The following is a 16,680-nucleotide window of genomic DNA, read 5'->3' on the forward strand; positions in this document are numbered from 1 at the left end:
TTGAAAGTCAGTTGACAGTTGAAAGTCAGTACGAACTTTCAGGGTCTGGCTGGGCCAATCAACCAGTGGTGTGCAGTATCATTTGGGTTACTTATCTCAACTATTTCGGAAAACAGTTCACCAGCAACCTTGAATCATAGAATCATAGAATCATAGAATCATAGAATCATAGAATCATAGAATCATAGAATCATAGAATCATAGAATCATAGAATCATAGAATCATAGAATCATAGAATCATAGAATCATAGAATTGGAAGGGGCCATACAGGCCATCTAGTCCAACCCCCTGCTCAACGCAGGATCAGCCCAAAGCATCCTAAAGCAGGGGGATATTGTGCAAGATTTCAGGTCTGAGGTGGCACCACTACTTGTCAAAGGAAGGAGAAGAACACCGTAAACCACACAGACCCTATCCATCCGATACGACAGTGTCCAAATTGTAAATAATGAAAGGAAATCCAGCAACTGACAAGAAAACTGCGTACATGAGTGTCTGACTCACATCAGGCCCCACTGCCTAAGAAGACAGATAAATGCTCATTAAGGAAAACCTGGTCTAGGCAGCAGGGGTGGACCATTTTAAAACACTAAAGTAAAATTGATTTCTTTATCAGCTTCAATAGAGGAATTGCAGGAAGTGAACAAAAGGCCTTCTGACTGACAATAGAGAATTTAGGTGAGCCAAACAAGCCATCCGCAGCTGTGCAGGGCTGTGAATAGGTTTGCCTTCAGATTCTACTTGGATTGATGCTACTCCCCATTATGCTATTGTTTAGAGCCATTACTATCCACTGCACTTGATCTTTGTGGCCCACTGGTGAATAAGGAGCCAGGGTCTGTATCAGAGGGCACTTTAGTTGTATTGCTGCGAGGCCTGATAGAGGGATTTAGATATATAATCACCCAATTTTTATTTATTTGTTTGTTTCTGTCAGTAAGAAGGTACAGATATCCAGCTCTCACTGGGATCCATCTTTGGCAGAGAGTAAAAAAGTATTTTCCCCAACTGGTACCATCCATATCACTGGTAGTCTTCCAGCAGTGGTTGGAAAACACGTGTCAGGGATGCTTTAGTCTGATCCTATTTTAGACAGGGAGTTGGACTAGATGGCTTTAATGGCCCCTTCTAGCTCTGATTCTACGTTAGTCATGCGATTCACGAATCATTAAGCAGATGCACCTTGCTTGTATTTAAAGTATATTTTGATATTAATCTTCCTTCTTAGTGTTGTGGAACCACATGCCGGGAAGCAGACAGAAAACAGTTTTGCATGTAAATCTGTAATGTAGAGATGATCAGATGCGAATTTGAGATGTGTGAGCAATGCCAACAATTCCCTATGAGCATTCCCAGATACGAATCTTAGGTATTGATTGTTCTTGAATGCATTTGTGTACCCTCAGGGACAGCCAAACTGTGTCTGGGTGCACATTTTCAAATCTCAGATAAGAAAAATGAACGGCTGGTTGTGTTATTGAATCCAGAATCTGCAGATTATTCTTAACTATTCATGTAAACAAGCCCATTCACCTTTGGATCTATTTAGATACACCAGGATTAGAACATGGGTTATGCAAATGTGTATGAAGTAGGGAGGGCAGAAAGTGGAGGAATTACATCTGGGGGGAATAAAGGTACCGAACCCTTCTTGCATCAGTTCTGTGTTCCTACAACTACCTTTCCTCTCTAAAGGCTTTTATGACGACTCTAACAGGTGAGACAAAGATCGCACATCTTATTAAATCCATAAAATGAAAAATGCACCACCAATTTGTCTCGGGGCCGTGCAAAGAAGGGAAAGAAGGTTTAACCCTTCAACCGCCAGTCTGTTTTGCTGTTGGAAACCAGGCTCGCTGCTTAGTGACAAGCATTATGATAAGGACAATTGTACCTTGGTTTTTTTCTCCCTTAAAATGCTATAAACCAAGCAGAGTGCTCAGTTTCAAACTGAAAAACTGAATACTGGTTTGACTGAATACACTCTTGCCCTTCCCAGCATACCCTGAGACAAACTGAGGCTGTAATTTGCATTTTAAGAAACTGACAAGACACTAAAATCAGAGTCCAATAGCACCTTTAAGACCAACAAAGATTTATTCAGTTTTCGAGTGCAAGCACTCGACTCTGATTTTATTGTGCTTCTTCAGACCAACGGGGCTACTCATTTGAATCTGACAAGACACTGTTAAACTGGGGATCACAGCAGGGTGGGTTGGGAAGGCCCTGCCCAATGGCCACACCCCTTCCTAGCTATGCCACCACAGGGGAAAGAGCAAGCCAATGATGAGGACTGATGCTATGTTAGTCCACCCAAGACAAATTTGCTGTGCATGGAGGCCAATTTGGGCAAGATTACGCATGTTTCGTGTGGTACTGTCCTGGACAACTTGAACATTGGCTTTTCTCTAGTGGAATTACTGACCAGTCCACCCCTGGGCTAAGTAGGGTTCTCAACTGTGGCCTAGGAAGTTCCTGGAGATTTGGGAGTGGTGGCTGTAGACAGGTGAATTAGGGCAGTGGTCCCCAACCTTTTTATCACCGGGGACCACTCAACGCTTGACAATTTTACTGAAGCCCAGTGGTGGTGGTGGGGGGGGGGTAGTTTACTCCTCTACTCTCAACCACTGCCCTAACGCTCTCTGATCGCTATGGTAATGTTTAAACATCCCTTCAAAATAAGATACAGACACGCCACAACAATGAGCATAAGGAACATTTTATTTTCATGGAAATTTTAACTCATGACAATGACAAATCAGTGGGAACCCTGAGCTTGTTTCTCTGCGATGAGATAGTCCCATCTGGGAGTGATGGGAGACAATGACACCCAAAGTAAAGGGCCGGGGGGTTGAAGTAAAGGGCCGGGGGGGGGGGAGAGAAGGCATCCTTCGCGGCCCACCTCCAATTAGTCGACAGACCACATGTGGTCCGTGGCCCACAGGTTGGGGATTGCTAAATTAGGGGACACATTTTGTCTAGAATCCATAGTACATCACAGAGTTTGCCTTCTGTAGCTGCCATTTTCTCCAGGGAGTCTGATCTCTGTAGTTTGCAGATCAGTTGTAATTCCAGGACCAGAGGCTGACATGACAACCCAAATCAAACAGCCCAAACCAAATGGAACCTGCTTTCCTTTCCCTTTCATTGCCGCTTCCAGGCCGTTGCATAACATAAATGGTTTGCTCTGTAATGTAATTAAGCATCTGCCCAGACCATTTGATTGCATCCAGCAGGCTTTAACATGCTGCCCAAAATAAAAGGCTGCTGCTTTTTAGGTTTACTGCTTGCTTTGTGTATCTCATTCTAAATAGATGCCTATTTCAAAATCACTAGCACCACCTGCTGAATGAAACCATGAAAACCATGCTTCCCCCTTGAAATATCTTCTTCCACAGATGACTGGGTTTATGTCAGTGGTTCTCAACCTTCCTAATGCTGCGACCCTTTAATACAGTTCCTCATGTTGTGGTGGCCCCCAACCATAAAATGATGCAATTGTTATTTCACAGAAATTAAACCAAAACTGACCAATGGCATGAAGATCCATTGTTCATGATTGTATATAAATTGGTTTGTATATAAATTGGTTCAAAAAGGCATTTGGCCTTTTGATGAATTGGGAGAATTGTAGAACAAAAGTTTGAGCCCAGTGGCACCTTTATGACTAACAGTCTTATTCAAGGTATATAAACTTTCAAGTGCATGAATTGTAGATCAAGATGAGTAGCCAGGTTTGTCTGTAGCAGTAGAAAAGAGCAAGAATCTAGCAGCACCTTAAAGAATAACACAATTTGTGGCAGAGTAAGAGCTTTCATGAGTCACTGCTCACTTCTTCAGATGCAGTTCAAATGTGAGTGCATCTGTCCTATATTTTGGAGAATGGAATGATTTCAGATGCTGAATAACATTAGCAGGTGAATGACAATACCAGGTGTGATTGGATTACGTGTGATATGCGTGGTGTAGGCCTGGAGAAACCAGCACTAGTAATGAGACAGGAAACCTAGGTCCTACAACAAAGGTCTTGCAAGTATGCAGCACTGGCTTCTCATGTGCTCACTAAATGAAGTTGTAGGCAGGGGTTGTCAAACTACAGCCCTCCAATGTGCATGGACTACAATTCCCATGAGCCCTGCTGGCGAATGCTGGCAGGGTCTCATGGGAATTGTAGTCCATGGACATCTGGAGGGCCGCAGTTTGACTATCCCTGAGAATCTGAAAGCCTTTGAACTCAGGCAACCAGCAACTTGTAAGACCCGACACAACTTCACTTTATGAATGCAACCAGTGACCAGTACATGGATAAATGTGGGATTTCAATCATATGCTCAACTTTGCACACACATTAACATCAAGCATACCCTGAACATGGATGTGATCACTGTTAACTTGCAAACAGACCTATTGTTTCTTTTTGGTTAATTGTGACCTCAAATACTTTTCATCTTCCCACCTTTGTTTGCCTTTCTAACATGCAACCTGATCAAGAGCTCTGGGCAGCATCTAGAATGGAAAGTCGATCTGCAGGAGAACATAAGACTTGAGCCTAGGATCACCTTCGAGACCAACAAGGTTTTCGGGGTATATAAGCTTCCCAGGTTCAAAACTGACCAAGGTAGCTGAAGAATGCAGCTTTGGCTTGTAATCGTGTCCCCGCCCTAATAATGTTGATCTCTAATATGCCAATGGACTCCAGTCCCGCTGATCCAGAAACGCGTCTGCCCTGCACAGCCAGCTATGAGATCCGTTTGATTCTATCCGCTCTGCAAGTCCCTGCCCTTCGCAAACGTTGCCTGAGAAACCAGAGCTTTTCTGGCCCCTATCGCTCCCCGTACCACCCAGGAAAGAGCGCGTGCCTTAAACAGCCCGCACGTGCACGATGAATGCAAAAGAAACCCGGCCTCGCGTGCAGACGAAGCGGCGCGGGCCCTCTCATGGGGCGGAGCCTTTACGTCTATTAGCCAATGGGCGACGCGGGTTCCTATTTCCCTCAGCAGGAAGAGCCGAAAGACTTTTATTTTTTTTTTAAAGTGGGGGACGTCGCACACGCAGGCGCACACGGACGATCCCTTGCCGGGCGGCCGGTTTGTGGGCGGGGTTTCCCCCGGGAAGGCCGTTCTGCGCGTGCGCGTTGCCGTGACGCGCTCTCTCTCGGCCTTTTCCTCTCCTGTGCTGTGGGAGGTAAGTACTCGCCTGGCGGCGCTTGCCGCGTTCCGTCCAATCAACCGCGCGCGCGGGTGCCGCTGCCTCTTCCTTTGCGCGGGGTGGGCGAGTGGGAGGGGGCGCGCGGCTGCGGCCGTTGGAAGGAGCCCGAGGGGAGGGGGAGCGCGCGCGTGGGACGGAGGCTCCGAGGGGCCATGCGCGGACGCGAGGCCCGGTCTTGTGGGGGCGAGAGCCTCGCCCGCCCCGCTTTCCTCCCGGGTGGGGAGGCGGCCTTGCCTCGTTGGGGCCCGTCAGCCTCCCCTCTGCCCGGGCGGCCTCGTCCCTGCCAGCAGTTCTGGGCCCGGGGCCGTTCCCCCCACTCCGCCCCCCGTGGAGAAGGCGCCTCCCGTGGGCAGTGCCTGCTGCAGCGTGTGCGGGATGGGGACGGCGGAGGCGCGCTGTCGACTCATGCCCTGCTCGCCGGGGTGGGGCTGCTTAGGCCTCGGGAGGGAGGTGGCAGGCATCGAGCCAGTGGCGCCCGGCGGGAGTGGGGACCGGGGCTTTCGAGGCGACGCCTGCCTGTGGCCCTTGCCCCGCTCTTCACAAGAGGCATGGCTCAGGTGCTTGAGGGGGAGCTCGGGGGCAGGGCCACAATCCAGCCTTACTTGCTGCTTGGTGCCAGCAGCTTTTGTTTTCGGAGCATCGAGGTTCTGTTGCTGAGCGCTGTGTTCAAGAGTGGGTCCCTGTCCTTTGCCGAAAAACTGGTTGGGCACACCCAATAAGCACAGAAGCCCGCAAGTGCTGGGGTAAGCAGATACGGAGGAAGACAAGGCGTCTGTATTTTTCAGGCGGAGCAGGGAGTGTTGGCTGATGTAGCTTCATGATGGCCAAAACTTTGCTTGCTTCTTTTAGAGGGGTCCCCATTCTCGCTGTTGGTGCTAGCTGTCCCCCCCCCCCACACACTTTGGCCTGGTGCACCCTTAACTACTTGCAGACAGATATGAAATCAGGTTCATATGAGATCATCCGATGATCGACAGGCTGGTTTTGGCAGTCAGAGTGAAAACTCATGATGTCAGTTCATATTATGGTCAGTGTTCAAAGAAACGGTTCCAGTGCAGATTGTAATATGGGCTGTGACTTGATCATCTCGTTCCCCTCTGGCTCTTAACATACTTCCTCTTGCCATGTAACTTTATCCTGAGGATACCCAGCCAGATTCAAACCTAATGTACTAGCGGTAGTTGTTGCCAGCTTTGTGCAAGATAAGAAGCTTCATGCAGCAGCTATCGTATCCTATCCGTTCAGTTCCGTATCATAATGTACCTGAAGGGTATGGTAGGTCCAAATGCAAGCGGCATCAGAGTTCTTCATGTCATTGATGTAGGGAAAGCAGATTACAGATGCAGAGTAGAGCTGGGAGAATGGGCTTTACCGGTAGTTAGCTGTATTTATAATAGTTGCACTGTGCCTGAGTATATAGCAGCTAATTTTTGGCATGTTAGGTTTGGCTTGAGAAATCTGTTTTTGTGAAGTAGTTGTTATCCTTATCCTCTGCAGCCCTTCTTTCTCTTTTCTTAGAAGTTTGAGAAGTTGGGATTTAAATCCTGGCTTTAAGGCCTTTTATGGACTAGCCTAAACTGATTTCTGAGTTTAGCCATCAGTCTGGTTCCTTTTCTTCCTTGGTTCACTATAGTATTTTGAGATAAATGGGTATTACAATGCAAGTTGTGTCACAAATGGAGTGAGAGCAGAGATGACATGGGGCTGTTTTATACAGAATTTAGAAAAATACTGCCTATAAAGTTGCTGGCAGCTGGAGTCAGGTGACTGGAGGAGAGGTGGTTAATTTGCATACAGGATATTCTGTAGTTGACCAAAATACTGTGTTCTGCGTAATGTATAGGTAGACCTTAAAAGAGGTGAGCTGACTGTCGCATTTTATAGCATCTCCTAGAATACACAACGCACAATGGCCGATGAAGTTGACTTCACCACTGGAGATGCCGGTGCTTCTGCCACCTATCCAATGCAGTGTTCTGCTCTTCGCAAGAATGGATTTGTGGTGCTCAAGGGACGTCCCTGCAAGATTGTGGAAATGTCAACTTCGAAAACTGGCAAGCATGGTCATGCCAAGGTAATATTTGGTATAGCTATGTTCAGTGCTTTTTATTTTTCAATTTGTAACCCGCCCTTCTTGGCAACCTGGTTGGTATACTACCACTGCCCTTTTCTTACCACTTTTACTTTACTAAACATTCAGTTGCAGCTGAGTAAGATACAAATGTACATTTAAATTATGATTTGTGTCCCCTCATTGTATGACAATTCTAATTGATGGCCTTCCTGTTGTTGGCTGGGTTCTTTGCACGAAGGAAGTGTATGGCGGAGAAGAACCCCCGTGGTGGATACAAAACTGACCAAGAAATTTATAATCTGATGTCCATTCCACTTTGTGTGTCTTTGGAATGGACATCAGATTATAAATACCAAATCAGAGACATGTTTGTGATGGTTTGCTACTTTGTGAACAGGCCTGAGGGATCCTTGGGCCCCTTCTAGGTAATATCTTTCTGTGTTTGTAGGGAACTGTAGTTACTTTCGTTAATTCAGATTAACTGAGATCTGGTGCGGTGGATAAGAGTGCTGGACTAAGACTGGGTGACCTGGGTTCAAATCCCCACTTTTGCCATGGAAGCCTGCTTCACAGGACTATTGTTGTGGGAGCATGGAGGAGGGGAGAATGATGCTTGCAGAGCCATTTTGAATCCAAGTTGGGGAGCAAAGCGGGGAAGATCTATGTAGAGTCTAGTCTCAGTGGTACCGTGGTGTGTATCCAGGTGACCCCATATTTACAGGTTTTCAAAATCATGTCCCCGCAATATTTTCTGTCGCACCTGATAGGATCCGTGCTCTTGGCAAACTAATTATCTTGTATCTTCAGGCAATGTACAAGTTCTTTGTACTTGCCTATTTTCTAAGATGGCTGGCTGATGTATTCTTATTAACCATAACCAAGGATATAAAAATAGTGAATCTAGTTTTCTTAAACTCAGTTGGATACCAGCCATTACACCCATCTTTGAACTGTATCTTCACTCCTATACTTAGTCGGACATTCTTGCCATTCTCAGATATATCTTGTCCCTAGCTAAGCCCCAACACACATCTATGGGTAACAATTGTACTGTTTTAATCCAGTGGCTAGTGTTTTGCTTTCTCCAGGGCTGTTATGTGAACCTGAACTCCTTATTTGTCATATTTAGCTTGGAGACTAGACCAGCCCTGATTCTGGCCTGCAGAAGCATTGTTTATAATCAAACCCAGCAACTGCTCCCCTATATGTCGGGCTATATCTGAGAAAATAAGTTTTGTGCTTTCTACAGTCAAGTCTGAATTTGTGATAAATATATTTTTTTTAGGTTCATCTAGTTGGTATTGATGTTTTCACTGGCAAAAAATATGAAGATATATGTCCTTCCACCCATAACATGGATGTTCCGAATATCAAGAGGAATGACTATCAAGTGAGTGCACATTTGAATCCACTTGGGCTTTTTGTTCTTTAGGAATAATGTGATGCTATACCATAAACTGCTGTTCTTGTTAAATTCTCTTCCCTGATTTACTAGCCAAGTGTTATCAGTTGCAGCTAGCTGCATCAGATTTCCCATGCATGTTGGGAAATCCTTAGCTGCTTCCTTACTGGGATTCAGTGGAGAGTGCATATTACGCCAGTACTCTCCCAGCTGCATGGGCTTCAGATTGGAGACCAAATCAGATTCAAGGTTAACATTTATAGCCCATAGCAGATTAGGACCCCTGTATATACAGGACCTCTTCTTCCACTATTCCCTCCAAAGAGCTCTTAGATCAAAAGGCCAGAATTTCAGGATCCCTGAGCTGAAAGAGGTAAGACAGGCCTTGGCCAGGGACTTTTTAGCCCAGGCCTGGTGGAACACTCTTCATAGGAAGACCAGGACCCTCCATGGCCTTCAGCGGTTCTGGAGGGCCTGCAAAACAGAGTTGTTCCACCAGACCTACAGTTGAGGCAAGGAATGAGGAGTGCTCCCCTCCCTATCGAAGAATCCCCGATTTATAAAGTACTAATCTACCATCATGATATAATATTAACTATTAATTGTATGTTTTAAGATGTGAGCTGCCCTGTGTCAGCCAGGAAGTGTGAGCTATAAAGATGATTTCCTACTTATTTTGGCTGGCCTTGGTTATGCTCATCCATAGTGCCTTACCTAGTGTAATAGTTCCTTGCTTCAATGGAAAAAAGAATAAAGCCAAGTGGAAATATTAAGTTGGTTTTTACATGGTGACCCTAACAACTTCTGTCACGTACGAAAACACTGTTTACAGCCCCTTTCTAATAAGCATCTACTATAAAGAGTCTTTCATAGGTGCTATGCTTTATAAAGCCTCCGGGGAGGGCGGTATATAAATATAATAAATAATAAATAAAATCAGGTTCATCTACCTAAACACAGACTGAGACACATCTTGTGTAGGATCAATATTCTGAAGTGACTTGACTGCCCCTCATAACAGGGCAGCAATCTTCTGTGTTTGCGGGTCTAAAGTGGTGAAGTATGCGAAGAGTTTTAAATATTCAAAAATTGTTTCAAAAACATCACAAACAAATGGCTGAAATTCCACAAACCGTACCAGCAATACTTACTGATTCAAGTGGGTGGCTGCGTTGGTCTGAAGCAGCAGAATAAAGTTTTGAATCCAGTGCCACCTTTAAGACCCGCAAAGTTTAATTCTGGCTATGAACTTTCATGTGCATGTGTAATACCTGAAGAATCATGTGTGCATATGGAAATGTATACCCTAAATCAAACTCTGTTGTCATTAAAAAGTGCCACGGGAATCAAACTTGGTTAAGCAGCATTTATAAGCAGATATATGACTACTTGCTAGGGTAGATCATGCTGCTAAGGTCGCCAGGAAATCTCTCGGCTCAAAAGCACTGCCAAAAACTGCATTCTCTGCAGAGCTGACAGCGCTTAAAACCCCGGAAGGCAGCTCCCTGCTCTCACTTGCAAGTGGAATAAGTCCAGGAAGTAAAACGCCAATGGCCTATGCCAGGGGTAGTCAAACTGCGGCCTCCAGATGTCCATGGATTACAATTCCCATGAGCCCCTGCCAGCATTCCCTGGGCCGCAGTTTGACTACCCCTGGCCTATGCTCATCTGCTTTTCGACACAGCTTATCCTAATGTAGACCTATAGTCCCATCAGCCAAGTAAGTTTAAACCAGGGTTTTGTGAAACCCTGGGGGTTTCTTGACGGCCCTGGAAGGGTTTCCCGAGTGGATTGGCGTTAATTGATTTTTATATATTTTTTTACATTTGTTAAACATTTATTGGGTGATATGACCATATATGGTCATGTCAGCCCACCCACCCCTCCCTCACAAATGGCCAGTGATGGGCCTGCCAGGGGTGGGAAGGGTAGGGGCCCTGAGTGGGTGTGCGCACAGTTATGCTTCCCAACCATGTTCTACATGATTGCACCTTTTCTGGGGTTTCTCAAAGCCTGGAGAATGTTTCAGGGGGTCCTCAATGGTAAAAAGGTTGACAAAGGCTGGTCTAAACGAAATGAAACCTGTCTTCTAAAAAATTTCTTGCAGCTAATCTGTATTCAGGATGGTTACCTCTCTTTGCTGACAGAGAGTGGTGAAGTTCGTGAGGATCTGAAGGTGCCTGAAGGTGAACTCGGCAAAGAAATAGAAGGGAAATACAATGCAGGCGAGGATTTCCAGGTAAGAATTTAGGCGACTGAATTAAGCTGAGGCAATGGGAGAATATAGCCAGGTAGGCCTTTTAATGACCTGAGCCTCCGGGATAAAACTGGAGGTGTATCAGGTGGTGTCTTTGATTTTTTGATAGAACTATTGCAAATAACACTTCTCTGGTTCTTCTGTTCTCTATCCTCTCTCAGAAGCTGTGGGGATGTTGAAATCAGTTTATTAAAAGCCACTTTGGGAGCTGCTTGCTAGCAAATGGAGTAGAACAGGGGTGGCCAGTGTGTGGCTCTCCAGATATCATGGGCTACAATTACCATGAGCCCCTGCTAGTCTGGGACTGCAATCAGTTGCCTTTGCTATATTACCTGTTGTGACTATAATGTGTTTTTTCCCCCTTTCCTTTGTAGGTGTCGGTCATGTGTGCAATGAGTGAAGAATGTGCTGTAGCCATAAAACCGTGCAAATAGGACTGCCAGGATGGGAGCAGTTGCTCAGGTCCCAGCAACTGCGGATCTTCTATTTTAGTTCTGATAATCACCAAAGCTATAACCTTCACTAGCAACCTCGTGTCTTTGTTTGAAAATAGTGCTGACCAATGTTGCAAGCCATTTGGCAATCTTAAAATTGCTGAAGTTCCAAGTGCTTACAGGAATGGCAAGGCAGTCAAAGCTGCCATTTTAGATCATGAGGTCTTAAACTAGTTTGCTTCGCTCAAATGAGACTTCGTGTCACGGTGCCAATACCACGGTAATGCTGAGTTTAAGGAAGAGTCCCAAGTACAACGCCTTTTAAACACAATGGAAATAACCGTTTTTATCTTAAATCTGGGGAGTTGTGGCTTGCACTCAAGTGTGAATAGTAGTTGAATTGGGGACAAAGGAACTCGTGATCAAAATGCCAGTGCTGAAGGCCATGTACTGTATCTCTGTAGTCTTGTTGGTTCACTCTTAACACAAGTCACCATTTGCCTGTGATGCAAACATCCAGAAGATTGGGTGCTTTCATATTCTGGTTAATAGTGCACAAAAAGCGTGGGGTGGGATGGGGAGAATGATTCACCAGAGGCCTTTGATTTCAACATGCAATCCCGTCACTGTTACGCTAGTTAATAAAAGGGAGTGCCTCAAGTGTTCCGGTATAAAACATAGATGGGTTTTAATTCGGTTTAGTTTCGTAGCACAAGTAGACGTCCCTTCTGGTATGAGTAGAACTTGGAGCAAAAGCGCACATAGTGACTTGTACGGAGGCTAAATCTGAACCCCTGTTTCACTCAACTGAATATAGGCTGCGGGCTGTCAAACTATAAGAATTATATATGAGTGTTTCATAAATGTAGCCACTTTGGAGCTTAGGCTATAGATCTATTTGTGCAAAGACTTAATTACACTGAGCAAGCAGATGCCTAAGATAACTGAATCACTAAAAACTAGACATACAGTCCATGTGATCTTCTGTTTGTGAGATCACACTTTTACTTGGTGTTTTGGGGGAAGAGCCTAATTACTTAAATTTGCCTTAAATGTTGGTAGCAACTGACTAACTTGAACTAATGACTTTGGGTTGTTATAACAGGCCGAGTTCATTATCGGCAGCTTTCTTTTTGGCAGGGTTTTGAGCTTAAAAAATGGTTGCCCTTAAATCGGTGAAGTTAGACTAGAGGTAAACAATAAACTGCATTGGGGTCTATCCGCAGGCTACAAAGCTAGTATCTATGCAGAGACGGGGCACACAGGAGAGCTTGCTTTGGCAATAAACACAATGGAACAAAGCACAGTCTCAACAATGTAGTGAATTTTACTATACGTTCCATGTAGGGCTACTAGAAGGCGGAAGGATTTTGGAATATTGCTAGATCCTAATCATGTGATCATTCAGAAACCATGGATGTCTCCATTTAGAGCAGAAATGTCCCAATTTGAAGCGTGAACGCCATTGATCATGATCTAATGTACATTACTACTACCATACTACTACCACAGCTATCTACCAAGCATGAGCAGGGGAGAGAAGTAAACTGATGTCATAATAACAGAAGAGAATCCTATTGCAGGCATCACCTTAATAGTCTGGAAGCTTCTGGCTTAAATGTATTCCTTAAAGTGCCCCCCCATTAAAAAAAAAGAGGTGGTGTATTCTATAATTCCAACTTCAGGTTTAACAGTCTCGCATCCTAGGTAATTAGGCTAGATGGGAAGGAATGCAGCATCTGCTAGGTAGATGATATGTAGAGCATTGTTTCCATATATAGCTATACAGTTCTTGCCTCAAGTCAAACTACAGTATTTACAAGACTATAGCAAAGCCATTGCACTCGCAGAGGGCAATCTGTCTACAGACCCACCAGGTTTACAGTCAACTAACTTTGTTAATAAAAGCGTGAAATGCTGTGTCTTTCAGGTACTTTAAGCTCTTTCAGGGTAATCGTGCTTCTCTAAATTCTGAATGGTTCTTATTTTGTAAAATGAATGCTGTTTGTTCCGGGAGCAGGCTCAAGCTCTTCTAACAACCCCGTTGGCCAAAAATGAAGGCTGAACAACTCATTCCTGCTGTTACTTTGTGTTGGCACAAGGTTTCGTGTTTTGGGGTCCATTTTATGCTTTATAGTTTTACTTTAATGTGCTGTGGGCAATCTTGCCTCCAAGTGTTAGGGATTTTTTTTTTTTTTTAAGAAACCCAAATTTACCTCTTTGTCTTTTTGTGTCGTCGTGTTCAACAAAACCACTGCTAGTTGAGCCATGACTTGAATACACTCTTCTCAGGGCCGCTCTTGTGAAGAATTGAAAGAGCTTAAGTTGATTATTTTAACCAAGCTGCTTTGAAAGTCTTAACAGGGTTTTGTATTCCCTAAATTTATAGCATGCTTATGATGCAAATAGAGTTCTAGTATATCAAACCTTAGTCTAAAGGAGTCAAACATTGCGACCGGGCTACTCTAGCGAAGAGGTGACATGTTTGACTGCAGTGAGCTTTAAGTGTCAGAATGTCGACTGTGTCTGGGAACATTAAACAGAACAAGCCGTGCTTAAATATTTCATTCTGTATAAAGAACAAAACTCATACGTTATATTATAATCAACCTTTTTCACAGTATAGCTCAGACACCGGCCTCTGTGGCTTTTACCTGCATTGTGGTGTCTAAGCCTTCCGGAACTCTGAATGCTTGCGATCGGTGACTGTTACATTAAGAACTGGAAATGTTTAAAATGTGCAGACATATGGTTTTTAGTATTTGTGACACGTTAGTTTGGATAAGTATGCAATATACCTTCTGGCTAGTGAATGGATGCATTGTTCATTATCGAAAAGTGACTTTAAAAGCAAAACTTGAAAGGTTTGTACTTTTGTGCATTTCTGTCATAGTGAAGTATTCATGTGTTAAGAGTTTTTGGCTTTTAACAAATGTTTTATTGAAATGTTTGATTTATGACTTGGGTCACAGCAAGAAGAATAAAGTTTAAATAAATCCGAAGACTGTATGGTTTGGTTTTTGCAGTCAAATATTTTATAAGGACTTCATGTTGTTTCTAGAAAGAGTCCTGAAGACTCAAGACAACTGTAGGACAGTAGTTGGTCTGTCTCAGGGTACTGACGTGACCCAAGATGTTCCGTTTCTGATTAACACATCCAGTAGATTTACCTGATCCAATACCATTGCTGTCTCGAGGGGGTAGCCCAGAGACACACAGGTGCATGATGAGATAATGGAATCATAGTACAAGTATTTTCTATTGCCCTTTTGGCTTCTGCTTCGAAGCAGCAGAATCTGGCAGCTGCTCTCTACTTTCTGCTTACAACTGATAGTATCCCCTTTGGAGAGTCAGGAGTTTCAGCCTCATATGATGGCATAAACTATTGTGGTTGGGAGCCAACTTTGTGCAATACATAACATGCTTGCCTAAGTAGTGTCTCCTCACCCTAAGTAGAAATAACGCCAAGTGAAGATTTCCCCCCCCCCCCTTACCAGGGCAAAATATGCAGCTGTAGAGAAGTGTGCCGCAGTTCTATAGAATACAAAATAGAAAGATCGAATCAATGCGACCCGTTCCTGAACAAATACGACGTGTTAGCATAGTACGCTGAACACCGAAAGCTGGCAGTTGCATTCTTTAGTGAACTGAACACCGTCTTAAAATCAAACGAGTTGGGAGTTCACCATGACAAGAACAGGCTTAGGAATACACTGCTCCTAGATTGTAGCAGCTTCTCTGGCAGGCCTGCTGTTGGCTGAGTGAGGCAAACAGGTTTAGGGGTGTGTGTACCTTTTGTTCCTGAACTGTTACCCAACCTGGATCGCCTAGGCAAGACTGATCCTGTCAGATGCTGACTAGCACATGGAAGGGCAGCCCCCAGGAATGTCAGGACCATGATGCGGGGCAGGCAGTGGCAAACCACCTCTGAACATCTCTCCTCTGGTAGTCAAACAATCTTTGGATCTACTGCCTGTATTACATTCATGCCATATGATAAAAGATAATCCTGAAGTGTTGCTATTTAGAATGTCATGAATCTCCCTTAACGGTCATTATGCTACATGTGCTATTCATCAGCTATAGCTAGAATTCACTGTGCTAGATGCTGGAAAAGGAAGGTTCTCCAGATATCTAGGAATAGACAAAAATTAAGGAAACACATTTTCCAATTTATTTACATAAATTTTTGGCTTATGTACTGCCTCACTCCACAATTAGGTTCAGGGGTTTTTGCAGCAGTAGACTAAATTTATAAAACATGCTAAAACAAAAACTATCAAACCCACCACCACCATCTTCAATCTGGCCCGGTAACATACCAAATAAGAATCTGTGGTGGGGGGATCTGAAAGTCTAATAAAAATGAATTAGTTTCCATATGGTTACCGTATGGTTACATTCAGAAAATTCAAACAGGTGATAAATTTGGAATATTTCATGTATGAGACTTGTTCTTTCATTGTATTATATATAGATTTTTATTTTCTATATAAGATGCTTTACACTTTAAAAGACAAGAAGGTAGTGTTTTGGTCTCAAAAGGCTAGATGGTTTCAAGGGGAAAGGTTTAGTAGCTGGCAAATCTGAAAGGAGGAAATTGGCAGAGAAGTTCAAAATGTATGCCGGAAAATGGATTGCAACTTTCCGAACGCCACTAGAATTGGTCTTTGAAGCTACCTCCCAGTGGGTAAAGTTTCCAAGTAGCACTACGTAACCGCATCTGCAATGCCCAGTGCTAGGTCGAATCAAGGGCTGAAGCAACCTCTGCTTAACCGGTTGAATTTCTGCCTACCTGCTTGCATTTTTAACGTATTTCAAGGCATCGCAACGAAACTGAACTTTGCGACCCTCCTCCTTTTTAATTTGGGTTTTTATGTGTATTCCTATTTATTCCCAGCACTTTTCTCTTGCACGTGGACGAAAACCATTGACCCTCTTCTCATGCACGCAACACCCATTCATAACCCCCTTTGCAGACGCTACGGATGCGGATATGACGTACTATCTCTTTCCGGCTCATATCCCTACCAGGCGGCTCCTTGTCCTTGTAGAGGAACAGGTCTTTTGTTCGCAAGCTCAAATTCATGGTTATTTTGGGTGCCACCTCCTTGCGTGGTAAAACGAAAACTGCTCGCAGGATACAAATTCAAGGGGGTGTAAACAGTGTTGACCGGCTGCGGAATCTTGTGGCGGTTTGAACATTTATTAAGTCATAAGCTGGAGCTCCTACTTTGTCAGATACACTAAACAGATTCTTATACCAGAAATATTTATACAGCAGAGAGAGGCGAACCAGGTGT

The 16,680-nt window shown here is 44.2% G+C and overlaps 1 protein-coding gene across 2 annotated transcripts; it reads left to right on the plus strand.

Annotated features, from left to right (window-relative positions):
- The first annotated feature begins 5,009 nt into the window (after positions 1–5,009).
- EIF5A2 (eukaryotic translation initiation factor 5A2) lies at positions 5,010–14,379 on the plus strand. Of its 2 annotated transcripts, none has more exons than XM_077348414.1 (5): positions 5,010–5,186; positions 7,095–7,284; positions 8,570–8,674; positions 10,794–10,925; positions 11,318–14,379. In XM_077348414.1, the coding sequence occupies exons 2-5, from the start codon at positions 7,120–7,122 to the stop codon at positions 11,375–11,377; spliced, it is 462 nt and encodes a 153-aa protein (XP_077204529.1). In that variant the 5' UTR covers positions 5,010–5,186; positions 7,095–7,119; the 3' UTR covers positions 11,378–14,379. The 2 variants fall into 2 exon arrangements, with proteins under 2 accessions (XP_077204529.1, XP_077204530.1); XM_077348415.1 differs by lacking the exon at positions 5,010–5,186 and adding an exon at positions 5,757–5,953.
- The last annotated feature ends 2,301 nt before the right edge of the window (positions 14,380–16,680 follow it).

This window comes from Paroedura picta, chromosome 8 (genome assembly GCF_049243985.1).
Source record: "Paroedura picta isolate Pp20150507F chromosome 8, Ppicta_v3.0, whole genome shotgun sequence".
NCBI lineage: Eukaryota > Metazoa > Chordata > Lepidosauria > Squamata > Gekkonidae > Paroedura > Paroedura picta.